This window comes from Lissotriton vulgaris, chromosome 7 (genome assembly GCF_964263255.1).
Source record: "Lissotriton vulgaris chromosome 7, aLisVul1.2, whole genome shotgun sequence".
NCBI classification, from domain to species: Eukaryota; Metazoa; Chordata; class Amphibia; order Caudata; family Salamandridae; genus Lissotriton; species Lissotriton vulgaris.
In genome coordinates this window covers 31,024,241-31,040,917 of record NC_141695.1, presented here as the reverse complement: position 1 = coordinate 31,040,917, position 16,677 = coordinate 31,024,241, and the positions used below count along the sequence as shown (strand labels likewise).

The window sequence follows — 16,677 nt, the reverse complement described above, 5'->3', positions numbered from 1 at the left end:
CCCCTTGAATACCAAATGAAAGGACACCACACAGATATATATTGAAAATATATATATATTTATTAACTGCAAATATCCACTATACTCTTTATGAGCACAGAAGCACAAGCGTTAAAACAAAACACAGTTAAAATACACAAAAGTTGCACAGTATGGATGAGGGCGGGTGGCCACTCAAACCACATATTAAGAAAGTGGTATAAGAGATACCAATCGAAAAGGAAACAGGCCTAGGGCCTTGGGAATCGCTGGAGCTGATCGGGACTAGCAGTGACTAAGTCGGGAAAGGCCCGCGGGACTCGGGTGCAGTGTTTAAAGTGCACGCATTCACCAATGCATTGTCTATGGTGCGTAAAAGTTACAAAGTTAGTGTTTTAGGAACCTTCCGAGTGACCTAGAGGAGTGAAACTTTAGACACAGACACTAGAGGTGTGTACCAGTGTAGGAACACCGGCGTTGTTGAGTTACCTCTCCCACAGGAAGCGGGTGCACAGGTGCGAAGTAGTGTCGGGTTTCGTCACGCAGGTCGATGGTGCTTGGAGCTGAAGATGCTGCAGGCGGCTCGATGTGAAGAGTTCCGGTGGATCCAAGGGTGGATCTGAAGTGGTGAAGACCTGAAAGCAGAGGGGACAATGTTCAAAGTCACTAGCCAGTGACTACCGTGGAACCAGATTGGAACCAGGCGATGTCGGGTGCAAACAGGCGATGAGGTGTAGCTTCTCTCAGCAGCCACGTGGACACAAAGAGGTCGAGGACATCCAGGCATCGGTCACGAGCTGTCCCACAAAGGCTCTAGCTGATGGCGGTGTCGGCAACTTGATCGGAGCAAACAGGCCTTGGCTAATGCAAGCCACGCAGGAATCAAAAAAGGCTTATAACTCGGACCAGCAAGGTCAGAGCGTGTGCTCCTTTTTAAAAGAGTGAGGGCAAGTCTGGAGCACCCAGACCCTTAGTGTAAATTGTAGGTTTCGTCGCCAAAATGGTCGCTGACCACGTGGCAAGTGGCCGGGATGGCGTGTCGAGTGGCACAATGCAAAAGGGCCCAACGCAGATCGTTGAGATGCTGGGGGGCTCATCTTCGGTGCAAGGGCTGCTCGGTTGTTGGGCTTCTCAAACCCCAAAGCACAGCATCGAGGGTGCCTCGGGTGCTGCGCAGTCAGCGTCTCGGGGGTCTTTCAAGAGGTCTGGTCCCAAGTCTCTCGGTGCCTCCACGGGTCCCTTCTTTGCAGGGACTGTGGATCGGGCTGTGAGAAGTCTGGCAGTCTGGGTCTTGTCAGGCTCTGGGCTCGGGCTCTGGTGGGAGGCGGCGGCAAAGCAGATGTCGAGTTGCTGGATGGTGCCTGTGTTCACAGGGTGGCCACTCCTAGGCCACAAGGGAGATGCTCTTCAGTCTTCTGTGCAGCAGAATGTCGAAGTCCAGTCGTCTTCTTAGTTTTAAGTTGATTCAGGATGATCTGAGGTGCTATGGCACTGCTCCCACTCTTATTCCCAATCTGAGGGGTGGATCACCTGCTAGGTCCCTCCTCTGGGTGGGACAAGGAAGGGGAGCGGTTACACCCCCTTTCCTTTGTCCAGCTCCTCGCCAGGCCTGGGTCTGGAAAGTCCCAGGACCGGTTTGGACTGGCTTATGCACGGGGACACCTTGTGTGCCCCGGGCATGTCTGATTCTATTCAGCCCTGTCCTACCCAATACACAAAATCCTGTCTGGGGTGGTGCTCGCACCTCCCAAGGCAGGAAACCCTTTGTCCAAGCCTCCCTCGCTGGAAGGACTCCCAGCAGCAGGAGGTCAGACTTGTGTCTTTGGTGGCAGCATCCATTTTGTGATGCTGAGGCTCTGGTTAACTTTAACCGGGGTTAAGGCTATGTACATGTTGTGTCCCTCTAGAAGGGTGGAATGCTATCCCCGTCAACAGAACTGTCGAGGGGATAGTATTCCAAATCGTATGACACCTTACTCGACATGTTTTGATAAAGCCAAACCAAAGTTAGCATATAACCGCGAGGATTATAATGCACTTAAGAGTATATGGTATGGCAATATCCCGGAACAGCTAAGGGAGTTGTTCCCGACAGCTGCAGACAGGCTCAGCTCATGGTAGAGCACCATCTCACATGAAACCACGCACTCTGCCCCCAGGATTGCAGGGGCCTTCCATAGGAATGGCTTATAGGTTAACATGTGTCCAGTTAAGGTTAGATATAGGGATACTATATCTAAGTAAGAGGTGATTACACCAACTTACCCCAGCTGAGTGATCAGCCAGTTGTGTCAAAATATGGAGGCCAGGCCCGGGGTGGCATAATACATGCTGCAGCCCCTGGTAGGCCTTGGCTGCACCTATGCCCTGGGTACCTATGGTACACTGTTACAGGGGCCTATAAGGTGAACCAGTTCCAATTGTGTATGCACCTAAGGTACATGGAGTCCATTTTAAGGAGAGAAAAATTAGCCTGGGGCCCTGAATAGCAGGACCCCAGGCGAACTATGTCAAAAACCAGCAAAACACCAGGCAACAAGTTTGGGGGTAACCATAGTCAGATATCCACCTTCCTACACAACCCCCACCCCCCCCCCCCAAACGAAAGGAGATAAGGCTATCCTTGACCAGGTAAGCCTATATTGCCTAAGTGGCCATATAAGGAAGTACCAGCTCTGGCTTGGTAACCCCCTGTGTCATGGTCCACTAAGCAATCCATCACCCTAAGGGTATCTGAGGGTCTCCACCATAGGGAATCTCTACCTGTGGTGTGTCTTTGCAAAGCTAAAGGCTGGTGTTGGGATGGAGTACTGAAGTGAGATTCCTCTGTAGGACTCAACTTCCTCCAATCACTCTCCACCACGTGTGCCTTTCTTTCTTTGACTGAGTTGCACTGTGCTCTCAGGGTCAACCTCTGGCTGCCTAAAGCTGGAGGCTGGGTCCCTTTGTTTGGCTTACTGGAGTGACAGCTCAGGTTTGGGCCCTTGGGGTCCCAGGTTTGGCTGTGCCCAACAGAATCCATCTGTGGGAGGTCTCTAACTACTTTTAAGGGGGCTCCCTCAGGAGTTTTTAAAGTTTTCACCTTACTAGGGCTACTAGTTCCGGTGCCCCTAATCTGTTGATGGGGTGCTTTATTTGACAGGGGGCCCTTTGGGGCTCACTATCCTTCTTGTCCTCTGCAGCTTGGGCTGACTAAGGCAAGGTAGAGAGGGGCAGGTTACCTGCTCCAGACTGGGTCCCACCTGAGAAGGGTCCACTGCCATCAGGGGCTTTGTCAGGCTAGGCCTAACAACCTCTGGGACAGTTCCTTCATCAGGGGTAAGATCAGTTCCCTGAGGAGGCTGATCATTTCCTAATGTCTGGTGAGGGGGAGATTTCTCTTCCTCCATGCTCTCAGTTTGGGTGGAGTGATCCATCATTTCAGGCTTCACTACCCATGTATCAGTTTGAGTTTGGGCTGTGGCCATCACAGCCCCACCAACCGTTTCAGGAGGAGACTCAGTTTGGGTATGGGCTGTTACCATCACAGCCCTGCTAATCTTTTCAGGAGGGAAGTTAGCTAAAGATGGGGCTGAGGTTTGCTCAGCCCTACCAACCTTTTCAGGAAGGACATCTTGGATTGGGGCTGTAGCCATTACAGCCCCACTAACCTTTCCAGTGAGATTTACCATTCTAGAATGGGTTTGCTGTTCAACCTCAGCCCACGCTGAGATTTCCAAATCATTACTAAGTAGGCAATCTACAGGCAAGTTTGCTGACACTGCCACTCTCTTTGGGCCAGTGACACCTCCCCAGCTAAGATTGACTACTGCCATGGGATGATTGGTTTCTATGCCATCAATGTTTGTCACCTGATATGTGGCATCAGGTAAAAGTTGCCTTGAGGGGACTAGACATTCAGCAACCATGGTGATGCTAGCCCCTGTGTCTCTGAAGGCCTCAACTTGCAAGCCATTGATGAGGGGCTCCTGTCTATACTTGCTCAAAGTGTTTGGGCAAGCAGTGAAATTGGCAAACCCCATGCCAGTCTCATAGACAAGAGTATCTGAGGTAGGGGACCTGGTTAGGCCAGAATCCACCTGAGCTCCAAAAGTAAATCCACCCAAATTCTTGGGGGTGCTCCCACCACCTGGGGGACCACTGCTAACATTGACAGGAGATGTTGGAGCCTTACTTGGAGGTATATTTTCCTTGTTACCATTCTTTGGACAACAGCTGTCTGATTTCCAATGTCCAACCTGTTTACAGGCATGGCAGTAAGGCTTTTTCTCTGTAGAGGAATTGTTCTGGGGCCTACCCTTTCCATTGGAGTTTTGGGGCCCTGGGGAAGTCTTCTCTTTGGATTTATCCCCACCTTTCTCTTGAGGCTTGGTAGTCTCTTTCTTTTGGTCACCACCCTGGTTCTTAGGCCTGATCCTGGTTCTGACCCATTTGTCTGCCCTCTTACCCAATTCTTGTGGAGAGGTCAGATCAGAGCCAACCAGGTGCTGATGTAGAAGCTGATTTTGACAATTACTTAAGATTTGCTCTTTCATAATTAAATTATAAAATCCTGTATAGTCAGTAACCTTACTTCGCCGGAAACCAGCCCTCCAGAGCCTTAGTGGCACATTCAACAAATTCAGACCAGTCCTGAGTCTGTGTCTTCTGGGTCTCTCTGAACATTAACCTGTACTGTTCAGTGGTTAAGCCTAACCCATCAATCAGAGCACTCTTCAGGACCAGGTAGTTTCTAGAATCCCCATCACTAACTGTGAGGAGTCTGTCTCGGCCTCTACCTTCAAAGGAGAGCCACAAGATTGCTGCCCACTGCTCCTGAGGGATCTGCTGTACTTTGCAGGCTCTCTCAAGTGCAGTCATCCATTTGTGGATATCATCCCCAGCTTTGTAGGGGGGCACAATCTTACTCAGGTTTCTGTTATCGAAAGACCTGTCTTTATCCTTAGGGATAATGCTGCCACCAGTGGATCCTAATCCACTCTCTCTAGGCTGTCTTGCTCTAGCAAGTTTCTCTTGGGCCAGGGCAACTTCTAATTCTTGCTTCTGGATCCTAAGCTCAGCCTCTCTCATTTTGGCCTCATGTTCCCTTCTCTGAGGGCTAGTCAACCCCCTTCTGGAGTGACCATGAGAACCTCTAGAAGCCTGGGAGGTATTGGATTCACCTGAGTGATTCCTCCTCCTCCTATGCTCCTGGTTAAGTCCACCTGGGTGTCTGGGCAAGGTCATCCTTGCTTCAGTCCCAAATACACTTAAGTTAGTCTGGTTAAGCCTGCTGACTAGCACCTGACTATTTCTGCCATCATCAGAATCACTGCTCCCCCCTGTCTCCTCTTCATCTTCCTCCTCATTAGGCTGAACATCTCCAGTAACTTGGTCATCCTCCTCTACCTGGATTATGGGGACAGGGGCATCAGTATTGTCATCTTCAGTGGGAGAGCCTCCTTCAGCATTCCCTGTGGGGTCTGCTTTAGAGGTCTTTAGAGCCTCAGACTGGTCTAAGATCTCTCTAAGGTGGTCTGTAGTAGGGGCTGGCCCTGTCCTAAGACCTCTTAAGGCACAAAGCTGCCTTAGTTCCTTAAAGGAAAATATAGCAAATTTGGATGGTGCCCTTGGAGGGTCACTCTCAACAGAGACATTCCCAGTGGAACCCTCTGCTCCAGACATTGCTCTAGTGTGGGTGGATATGTTGCAATCTACCTACACTGGTGTTTACCTACTAAACCTATCTAGTAGTTGTAGTCAGGGTGTGCTACTCCCTATCCTCTACAACAACTAAGTTCAGTAGAACTTAAGTATACTAGTCTTGTTTTATATGTACCTAGCAGGTACCTGTATGATATTTCAAATGATACTCTCAAAGATTGTAATGGTAAAACAAACAGCAAGCTCAGATCCCAATCGGCTGTTCACCAATGTGAGAAGTTGGCCTGGTATGTGATGCTCACTAATTCTAGTGATAACCTTGTACCATGCCAAGCAACCCTTATGATGATTGGTTGTAAGTCAACCTTAGAGACCAGCTATCCTAGTGGTAGCGTGGACAAAGCAGTCTTAGGCTAAACTCTGAAAGGCATGTAATGCAAGCTGTTTTACCATATACAACCCCCTTGAATACCAAATGAAAGGACACCACACAGATATATATTGAAAATATATATATATTTATTAACTACAAATATCCCCTATACTCTTTATGAGCACAGAAGCACAAGCGTTAAAACAAAACACAGTTAAAATACACAAAAGTTGCACAGTATGGATGAGGGCGGGTGGCCACTCAAACCATATATTAAGAAAGTGGTATAAGAGATACCAATCGAAAAGGAAACAGGCCTAGGGCCTTGGGAATCGCTGGAGCTGATCGGGACTAGCAGTGACTAAGTCGGGAAAGGCCCGCGGGACTCGGGTGCAGTGTTTAAAGTGCACGCATTCAGCAATGCATTGTCTATGGTGCGTAAAAGTTACAAAGTTAGTGTTTTAGGAACCTTCCGAGTGACCTAGAGGAGTGAAACTTTAGACACAGACACTAGAGGTGTGTACCAGTGTAGGAACACTGGCGTTGTTGAGTTACCTCACCCACAGGAAGCGGGTGCACAGGTGCGAAGTAGTGTCGGGTTTCGTCACGCAGGTCGATGGTGCTTGGAGCTGAAGATGCTGCAGGCGGCTCGATGTGAAGAGTTCCGGTGGATCCAAGGGTGGATCTGAAGTGGTGAAGACCTGAAAGCAGAGGGGACAATGTTCAAAGTCACTAGCCCGTGACTACAGTGGAACCAGATTGGAACCAGGCAATGTTGGGTGCAAACAGGCGATGAGGTGTAGCTTCTCTCAGCAGCCACATGGACATGAAGCGGTCGAGGACGTCCAGGCCTCGGTCACGAGCTGTCCCACAAAGACTCTAGCTGATGGCAGTGTCGGCAACTTGATGGGAGCAAACAGGCCTTGGCTAATGCAAGCCACGCAGGAATCTAAAAAGGCTTATCACTCAGACCAGCAAGGTCAGATCGGGTGCTCCTTTTTACAGGAGCGAGGGCAAATCAGGAGCAACCAACCCGCAGTGTAAATTGTAGGTTTCTTTGCCAAGATGGCCGCTGACCACGTGGCAAGTGGCCGGGATGGCGTGTCGAGTGGCACAATGCAAAAGGGCCCCACGCAGATCGTGGAGATGCTGGGGGGCTGATCTTCGGTGCAAGGGCTGCTCGGTTGTGGGGCTTCTCACACCCCAAAGCAGAGCATCGAGGGTGCCTCGGGTGCTGCGCAGTCAGCGTCTCAGTGGTCTTTCAAGAGGTCCAGTCCCACGTCTCTCGGTGCCTCCACTGGTCCCTTCTTTGCAGGGACTGTGGATCTGGCTGTGAGATGTCTGGGAGTCTGGGTCTTGCCAGGCTCTGGGCTCGGGCTCCGGCGGGAGGCGGCGGCAAAGCAGATGACGAGTTGCTGGATGGTGCCTGTGTTCACAGGGGGGCCACTCCTAGGCCAACAGGGAGATGCTCTTCAGTCTTTTGTGCAGCAGAATGTTGAAGTCCAGTCGTCTTCTTAGTTTCAAGTTGATTCAGGATGATCTGAGGTGCTATTGCACTGCTCCCACTCTTATTCCCAATCTGAGGGGTGGATCACCTGCTAGGTCCCTCCTCTGGGTGGGACCAGGAAGGGGGGCGGTTACACCCCCTTTCCTTTGTCCAGCTCCTCTCCAGGCCTGGGTCTGGAAAGTCCCAGGACCGGTTTGGACTGGCTTATGCACGGGGACACCTTGTGTGCCCCGGGCATGTCTGATTCTATTCAGCCCTGTCCTACCTAATACACAAAATCCTGTCTGGGGTGGTGCTTGCACCTCCCAAGGCAGGAAACCCTTTGTCCAAGCCTCCCTCGCTGGAAGGACTCCCAGCAGCAGGAGGTCAGACTTGTGTCTGTGGTGGCAGCATCCATTTTGTGTTGCTGAGGCTCTGATTAACTTTAACCGGGGTTAAGGCTATGTACATGTCGTGTCCTTCTAGAAGGGTGGAATGCTATCCCCGTTGACAGAACTGTCGAGGGGATAGTATTCCAAATCGTATGACACCTTACTCGACATGTTTTGATAAAGCCAAACCAAAGTTAGCATATAACCGCGAGGATTATAATGCACTTAAGAGTATATGGTATGGCAATATCCCTGAACAGCTAAGGGAGTTGTTCCCAACAGCTACAGACAGGCTCAGCTCATGCTAGAGCACCATCTCACATGAAACCACGCACTCTGCCCCAAGGATTGCAGGGGCCTTCCATAGGAATGGCTTATAGGTTAACATGTGTCCAGTTAAGGTTAGATATAGAGATACTATATCTAAGTAAGAGGTGATTACACCAACTTACCCCAGCTGAGTGATCAGCCAGTTGTGTCAAAATATGAAGGCCAGGCCAGGGGTGGCATAATACATGCTGCAGCCCCTGGTAGGCCTTGGCTGCACCTATGCCCTGGGTACCTATGGTACACTGTTACAGGGGCCTGTAAGGTGAACCAGTTCCAATTGTGTATGCACCTAAGGTACGTGGTGTCCATTTTAAGGAGAGAGCAATTAGCCTGGGGCCCTGAATAGCAGGATCCCAGCTCAACTATGTCAAAAACCAGCTAAACACCAGGCAAAAAGTTTGGGGGTAACCATAGTCAGATATCCACCTTCCTACAAGGACCAAATACTGTTCGAAATACATCGAGTGCACCTTCAGTTTTCTGAGCCATTCTCACGCACCTCCGCATTTGACCATCTCAGAAAAAAATCCCAATGCACTTTCCTCTTCCTGGTCTGTGCCCCACTCAAATCTAGCTTGGACATCAAGAAGACAGATGAGACCACTCAGCGTGCAAAGGGGGCGAACAGTCCACCCATCTTTTGCCTGAATGTGAGTTTGCACTTCAAATTGATTTTATACATAACTTTGATTTGTGATCCTAAATATATTGCAAGCTGGTGCTGATGCTGCTAGAAGTGTGATTTTGCAGCTCAATATGATGGCATGCAAATGGAAGGTCATACAGATGCTCACCTCTTACACCTAATGGGATATCTTACCACCTAATGTTCTCTGTACTGACTGACACTGAAAGGTACATATTGCAGCTGTTCAGTACTAAAGCTTCTGCTATGGTCAATATACTGTGTGCCTTTTATGTGATTATATTGTGTCCCAAAACCTAAAAGAAAGATAGGGTGTCATCAGGTCATACTGCAGGATCAAGGAAACAACACCTCAGAGACTCTCAACCAAAGGAGAGATGCCCCGAAGAGCCAGCGACAAGGCCACATTAATGTAGTGACCCTTCCCAGCAATGCATACTTTAAATGCAAATAGAGAAAGTCTTTGACTTAAAACACACTCTGCCCAGGTATTGTGGGGATTATCATGTCTAAATCGGAAGTGATGAAATAAATTAATAGAGTGTGAAGAATCACCTGAAAATGTAAAATTCAGAGACGCGCCGCATTATGTGACCCTCTGTACAGCGTCACCAGAGAAGGTTCAGCATCAATGCTCCAAGCCTCTATGACTTAAGCCTAAACCAGAAGGCATTGCCCTACATTTAGATTGTGCCACACAAGGATATTTCCCATTTGTAAGAAGCAACTATTAAAGTGAGAAATCAAGCCTTGAGATTCAAAAGTAGCATTGTCAGCCCTGAGGACGAGACTGGATTGCCTTCTTTGTTGTAAAATATGTGTTAATGCTGCTTTGTTTTTATCAATTTTATGTCAATCCCACTTTTCAAATGTTGACAATGTAATTAAAGTATTTTTGATAGAACTCAATACGTTTTTCATTTGAGATCTCAACCTTCTCTATTGGCACCTCAGAGATTCTATTCACTTTTGGCCTTTCCAAACTTGATGTGAAATACCACAAACAACATGTCCTGACGCCAACCCCAAAACTATATTGTGTGATCAATATCATCATCTCAGACTAAGGAGCCGATTCCGATCTCGTTAGGAAACTCTTCTAACCGAATCGGTTTCAGAATTGTTTCCGATCGAATCGGGCTCTGAGAGTCCGACCGACCGATTACGATACTTCTGTACATCGTACGGTCGGACTCCCACTGACTTCAATGGGGGCCTCTGTTCCGAACGAGAACACAGGCTCCCATTGGAAAAGGATGCATGTCACACTGTGCATAGTTGTAAAGAGGGGTCCCATGGGTACCCAATTGGCCCCAACCGGAGGCCTCTGGGTGAAGGAGCGCCTCCTACAGGCCCCCAAATTCAGATTCCCAAAGCTGTTTCGTGTGGGTCAGACCGAATTGGAATGGCTGTCCGAATCAGTCATCCTAATCATCCGTTCGTTTGGAAACCATGTCCACAGAGCTGTTCGTTCGGCTTTGAGTGACTCAGGCTGTCTGAATGCTGTTTGGAACTAATTCGGACAGCCTGAACGGTTTCCTTGCATTGTAATCGGTCATTGGGAAATGTGTCCGATTCGATTGAAACATAGGTTCTGAATCAGATTCGCCAAAACCCGCTTGCAGCCTTTCCGTATGGCACTGTAAGCGGCCCTTAAGCTGTCGTAAAACTGATCTAATCTTTTTTATTACTAAAGCAGGACCTCCTGAACTTCTACTCAAAGGAAACAAATATTTAATTACAGGAAAACCTTACTATCACAGATTATACTCACACCGTGACTTCCCTCCCAACTGACTGAGACTTGTAGCTCACCATTCTCCACTTCAATATCTCTCTATTATCACGCATACATTCTTAAGGAAATTAAGCGAGACAGCATATTGCTACCACACATTACTGTTCTCGTGTCCATAACCTGGAATCATGGTACTCCTACGCTGATACAAACCAAAATAGGATCACAGACCACACCCATAGACCTTAGAGAGAGGGAGAAATCTGTTTATTTAGACCATGGTCTCTAAACTTCGAGTTCATAAAAATTAGACCTTAGGTTACCACCATCACCCTTCAATATTGCTTCCCTATATCAACCATCCTTGCAATCTGAGCCCAATTACCTCAAAACTGCAGCACCCAACTGGTTCTTGGCTGAAGGTCTCAATCACCCAAAGGCATGATTCAAATGAGAGGATACTGGTGGAGATCACACACGCCTCGAAATAAACTGCTTCTCATCACACTTAAGATTGATCACCTGCATGAGATGGTACAAAGTCTGCAAACCCAACACTCCACCTCTCGCCCCACACAGGCTCTCTCTCCAGAGACTGCTCTTCTGATATTGTAGACAAGTGGAGTATGCAGTTGCAAAAAGAATACACGTGACGTACAACGAACACACATATATAAGCCCCATAATCCACATAAATGTGTATGGATAACCACAGTTGCTATGTTATGATGCGATTTAAGGATAGTCCAGCGTACATCGTTTGGTCCTCTCAGAATTTAGGAAGAAAATTGAAACCTGGCTAATCTAACTAGCTTAGTTTTGAGCCGTCTGGCCATAACTTTCACTTCCACATCAGGATACCATAACATAACATCATTCCGCCACACTCCCATATTCTTCCAACAATTAAACATCTTTTCAACCACACACACTTACAACCATCCTGTTATCCAGTTGCACACATTAATCCACACACCCACCATTGCATGCACCCAGGCATCCAATACTCCGTTCATCCTTTTGTACAGCCACAGAGCCACCAACTCATCTATCCATGCAGCTAACTAAAATACATTTTTGAGTGGCTGTGGCCATGTGTGTGTTGTATGACTGAATGTGTACCTGTATATGTGCCATCGATATGTACAGATTATGAACAGGATGTGTCTGCGTGTATATGGGTCCATATGTGTGTTAAGGCATCCAAACATGTCACAATGCAACGCGTCCTTCACTCAACTGGCAGGCTACAAGATCAACACTAAAAAACTGAATTACATATCTTCGATACATAGTTAGCACTACTTGTGTAGTTAATTTTTCTTATTTTATTTATTTTTAATGTCGATTGCCTGATTTTACATAATACAGCTGATCACACTTAAATAAAAAATACAAAGAAACAAATACGAAAACTAACCATAATAAGAACATTAGTTGATACAATCTAATATTGCTATTTGTTAAGCACCATTGAAATCAAAAGTTGATGCTAACAGTTGTATCTGTAAAAAAAAGCTCCATGTCCTTATTTTTTCCCCTTTCCCTCCCTCTTTGTATAAATCTTTCCCTTTCATAGACTTTGTTTCTTCTTGGTAAGCCATTCTTGAAACTCCAGGGGCTCGGCCACTTTCCAATAAGAAGTTATTGTGGAGCAGGCAACCCAAGTGAATATGAACCACCAGCACCTGGAACTCTTCGATCCTATCCCCAGATGCCTCGAAATCCCACCCAAAATTGATTTAGCATCCAACATAAAATTACTATCAAGAGAGTTTCAAGCAAATGGTAAACATTTATCCAAAATGGCTTGATTCATGGGTAGTCCCAGTATCACTACATCCTGGGCAACGTCTACTAATGTTAGCATTCTATTGGGGTTTCTGATTGAGGTATAAATATCAATTCACTGCAAGGTTGCCCTTGCAGTGAATTGATATTGGAAGAGGAAATTTCGTCCTATTCTCTGCGATTCAAATCGAAGCCTATTTATTGCTGTCATTTATTTTGCATTCTCCCGAATAGGATTTCTATGCTGTTTTAAGTTTTTGGATCCACCTTACCCAATTGGTTTGTAGCGTGTGATGCAAGATGAAATGTATAAATCCTCAACTATTCCTCAAGATGCTTCATTTTGCGGTGAGCATGCTTCTTCAGATTTTAATCCTCAAATTGGGAATTGTATCCTCTCTCATGTATCTTCTCTCTTTGGTGGTGAAAGCTTTGCCTTAACCAATTCCCAAGGTAGGATTTTGTTGTAAGAGAGCCAGTCCCCATTTTCGCCAAAGACCTCTTTTTTCTTATCCCTGTATCTCAGCGAAGGGATTTGAGGAACAAGAGGTTTAAGTGGTGCTGCTGTGTGGTGGGCAGGGATATAAGGTTTTCCCAAAACTTCTGTTGCTCTGGGTTGGTATCTAACTAATTTAGGGTTGAGAGGGTGCAGAGTCGGGGATCAAAATAAGAGAAATATTTACTTCTCATTTTCAATATGAAGAAATTGTCAGATGGGTTTTCAGGTTGTTGCTATAGGGTCTGGACGATGCAATTGGGAAAAAGCTGCAGATGAACACCTTTTCCATTCTGGGAGAGCCATTCCCCCGTCTTTCCCAAGAGCGGTCTAGTGTTGACATCTTAGCCGTGGTTTCCATGGCCTCTACAAAACTGCTTATTGCAAAGTCTCCACATTTCTTTCAATCTTTTCAATCATTTACAATATGGAGTGGATAGACCTGCAACACGCTGTACTGCAGGAGAAGCCTAACAGCCAGACCTATGGGCTTTGTCGATGCGGGTTCGCTCAGGTGCGAATGGATGCGCTAGTTTCTCGGTAACTGTCTCTGCGAGTTATGTAGGAAGTAGGCTGAAGAAAAGTAAGGTAGACTTTCCTTGTACTCACAGATCGAATGCAATCCATTAGGGGCCATATTTATAACCCGCTTTGCGTCGCTCGTGCTGTTGCATGGTGCAAGAGCGACACAAACCTTAAGTAAGATGTTTGAAGCCACGCAAAGCTTCAAACATGTGGAGTAATGCAATGCAGGTCAAACCGCTGTGCTGCAGCACTCTGTGCCAGAGAGGCGTTCCATGCCAGAGAGGCGTTCCATGGGCAGAGAGGCGTTTCATGGGCAGAGAGGCGTTCCATGCCAGAGAGGCGTTCCATGGGCAGAGAGGCGTTTCATGGGCAGAGAGGCGTTCCATGGGCAGAGAGGCGTTTCATGGGCAGAGAGGCGTTCCATGGGCAGAGAGGCGTTCCATGGGCAGAGAGGCGTTCCATGGGCAGAGAGGCGTTCCATGGGCAGAGAGGCGTTCCATGGGCAGAGAGGCGTTTCATGGGCAGAGAGGCGTTCCATGCCAGAGAGGCGTTCCATGGGCAGAGAGGCGTTTCATGGGCAGAGAGGCGTTCCATGGGCAGAGAGGCGTTTCATGGGCAGAGAGGCGTTCCATGGGCAGAGAGGCGTTCCATGGGCAGAGAGGCGTTCCATGGGCAGAGAGGCGTTACATGGGCAGAGAGGCGTTACATGGGCAGAGAGGCGTTCCATGCCAGAGAGGCGTTCCATGGGCAGAGAGGCGTTCCATGGGCAGAGAGGCGTTTCATGGGCAGAGAGGCGTTCCATGGGCAGAGAGGCGTTCCATGGGCAGAGAGGCGTTCCATGGGCAGAGAGGCGTTCCATGGGCAGAGAGGCGTTACATGGGCAGAGAGGCGTTACATGGGCAGAGAGGCGTTCCATGCCAGAGAGGCGTTCCATGGGCAGAGAGGCGTTCCATGGGCAGAGAGGCGTTTCATGGGCAGAGAGGCGTTCCATGGGCAGAGAGGCGTTCCATGGGCAGAGAGGCGTTCCATGGGCAGAGAGGCGTTCCATGGGCAGAGAGGCGTTCCATGGGCAGAGAGGCGTTCCATGGGCAGAGAGGCGTTCCATGGGCAGAGAGGCGTTCCATGGGCAGAGAGGCGTTTCATGGGCACAGAGGCGTTCCATGGGCAGAGAGGCGTTCCATGGGCAGAGAGGCATTCCATGGGCAGAGAGGCGTTACATGGGCAGAGAGGCGTTCCATGGGCAGAGAGGCGTTTCATGGGCAGAGAGGCGTTCCATGGGCAGAGAGGCGTTCCATGGGCAGAGAGGCGTTACATGGGCAGAGAGGCGTTCCATGGGCAGAGAGGCGTTCCATGCCAGAGAGGCGTTCCATGGGCAGAGAGGCGTTCCATGGGCAGAGAGGAGTTCCATGGGCACGGCGCGGGCGTTCTCACGCATCTCCTGTGGTTCTTGGGGCATTTCCAGATTTACCAAACCAGGGACTGAGCCAAGAAGATACACCTCCCAAGAAAGGCATAACGAGGAGAAATATCTTTATTTCTCCTCGTTACTTCCTCCTTCTGCAGCACCCAAAGACACAGGAATATGGGTCTAAAGATTGGACTTGTGCAGGAAGGGGCCCCTTCCTGCACAGAAGCAATCCTGCACGCCACGCAGGTGCAAGGGTGCCCACAGGGGTGCTAGGCCACCAGAAGGGCACCAGCGCAGGGGCAAGGGTGCCCGCATTGGGTGCTGGGCTACCAGAAGGGCAGCAGCGCATGGGCGAAGGAGGAGTGTGCGGTCTCAGGTCTGCCTTAAATACTGCGCCTCCCTGCCCTTTCCCAGTGACGCAGCACCGCTGCGCAGTGCTACTTTGCCATAAATATGCCCCCCCCCCCCATGTGTAGAATGCTCGAGACATTCTTACAGCGGTACAGATTAACCTTAACAAGCCCCTGTTCTCCTGCAGTCTCCTCGGTTTTAAGTTTTGAGTTGTCCAAAGAAACACAAGAAAATCCCTCTTTTGCATAATTAAAGCTGCAACGACCGTCAGGTGCACTGCTCGTAAATTGACAGCAACTTACCTGCAGGTGTGGGGGTGGCCCTGCAGAGCAACAGGGCGGCTAGGATGGAAACAGCAGCAGCCGGAGCAAACATCTTTAAAAGGGAACCTCAGCCCTCGGAGCCGAACCTCGACGCCGGTGCAGACGCCTCACGACAGGAAGTTCCCCTTCTGTGGAAATCCCAAAAAGGATATCTTTTTATAAGGCGGTTAATTACACAGTCGTGCAGGGTCACGTGACAGCCAGTGAAGCCATAGCGCCTTCCCCTGCACTTCTCCTTCCAGGCACCAGCCCAGAGTTGTGAAATGTGCTCGCACCCTCTCTGTCTGCACTTCCGAGGCACGTGGCACCGCAGCGTGACACCCACAGGGGGCGCACTGCTCCACCGGAGACATTGCCGGGGCCCTCGCCTCGAGTTACTGCTAACCCAGCATGGAGAGTCTAAGGTAGAGTCGGAGACCTCAGAGCTGTAGGAATACTGGGGCATTGCACCCCTAGGGGGCAGAAGAGTTCAAAGCAGGGAGAGGTAGTGGCAAACTACTGGAATGCTGCCCCTAGCTCCTGTACCGCGCTATGACGTAGGCACGCGACGTGCCGTTCCTGAGAAGATGCTTTTAATCATTATTGCTTTCTGGTGAGGGCATTAATAGCGATTAACGCCCTCTTCCTTAATACCGACTCTATAATGATTTTTGTTTGAATATCTTTTATTGCATTTATAGTTATTCGTTTGACAAGAACACAGACATGATGTAATGTCATATTCAGAGCACAATAGTCATTACATGTCTCCGCAATTGTTCAGGTACCCTGATGTATATAAATAAAAGACACTATAATAAAAGTAAAGTGGTGTGTACTATATGACAAGGTAATTGGTTATAGTTGCAGAACAAATCTAGATATTTATCTCATATCAACACAGCAGTTCACTGAATAAACTATTCGCTTCCCAACTCTCCTCCAAAGGAATTGACAGGTTGGGGCAACAGATATGTTATACCTTTGGCACTGTGTAAAAGCAGGTGTGACATCTATGGAATGTGTATTCAAATTTTTGTCCAAAACTAAAAACTATGAACAACAACCTGGGATTATAAAGATTATAGAATGGGTGTAGTCAAATCCATGAATGTGTGGCTCAGTCGGGACAGTCGAGATCAAGCATGCATGGCGTTGTAGCTGTGTAGGGGGTTGTAGGATGTAGAGCGCCTTAGGCGGGATGAGGAAGGGGGGGA

The 16,677-nt window shown here is 48.5% G+C and overlaps 1 protein-coding gene across 1 annotated transcript in view; it reads right to left on the bottom strand.

The window, feature by feature from the left end:
- Nucleotides 1-15,628, bottom strand: part of LOC147700593 (scavenger receptor cysteine-rich domain-containing group B protein-like) — a 186,290-nt gene extending 170,662 nt beyond the window's left edge. Inside the window, exon 1 of the mRNA XM_086929701.1 lies at nucleotides 15,461-15,628. Within this exon, the coding sequence (XP_086785827.1) occupies nucleotides 15,461-15,533 (73 nt within the window). The 5' untranslated portion in view covers nucleotides 15,534-15,628. The remainder of the gene's footprint in view (nucleotides 1-15,460) is intronic.
- Nucleotides 15,629-16,677: the final 1,049 nt, after the last annotated feature.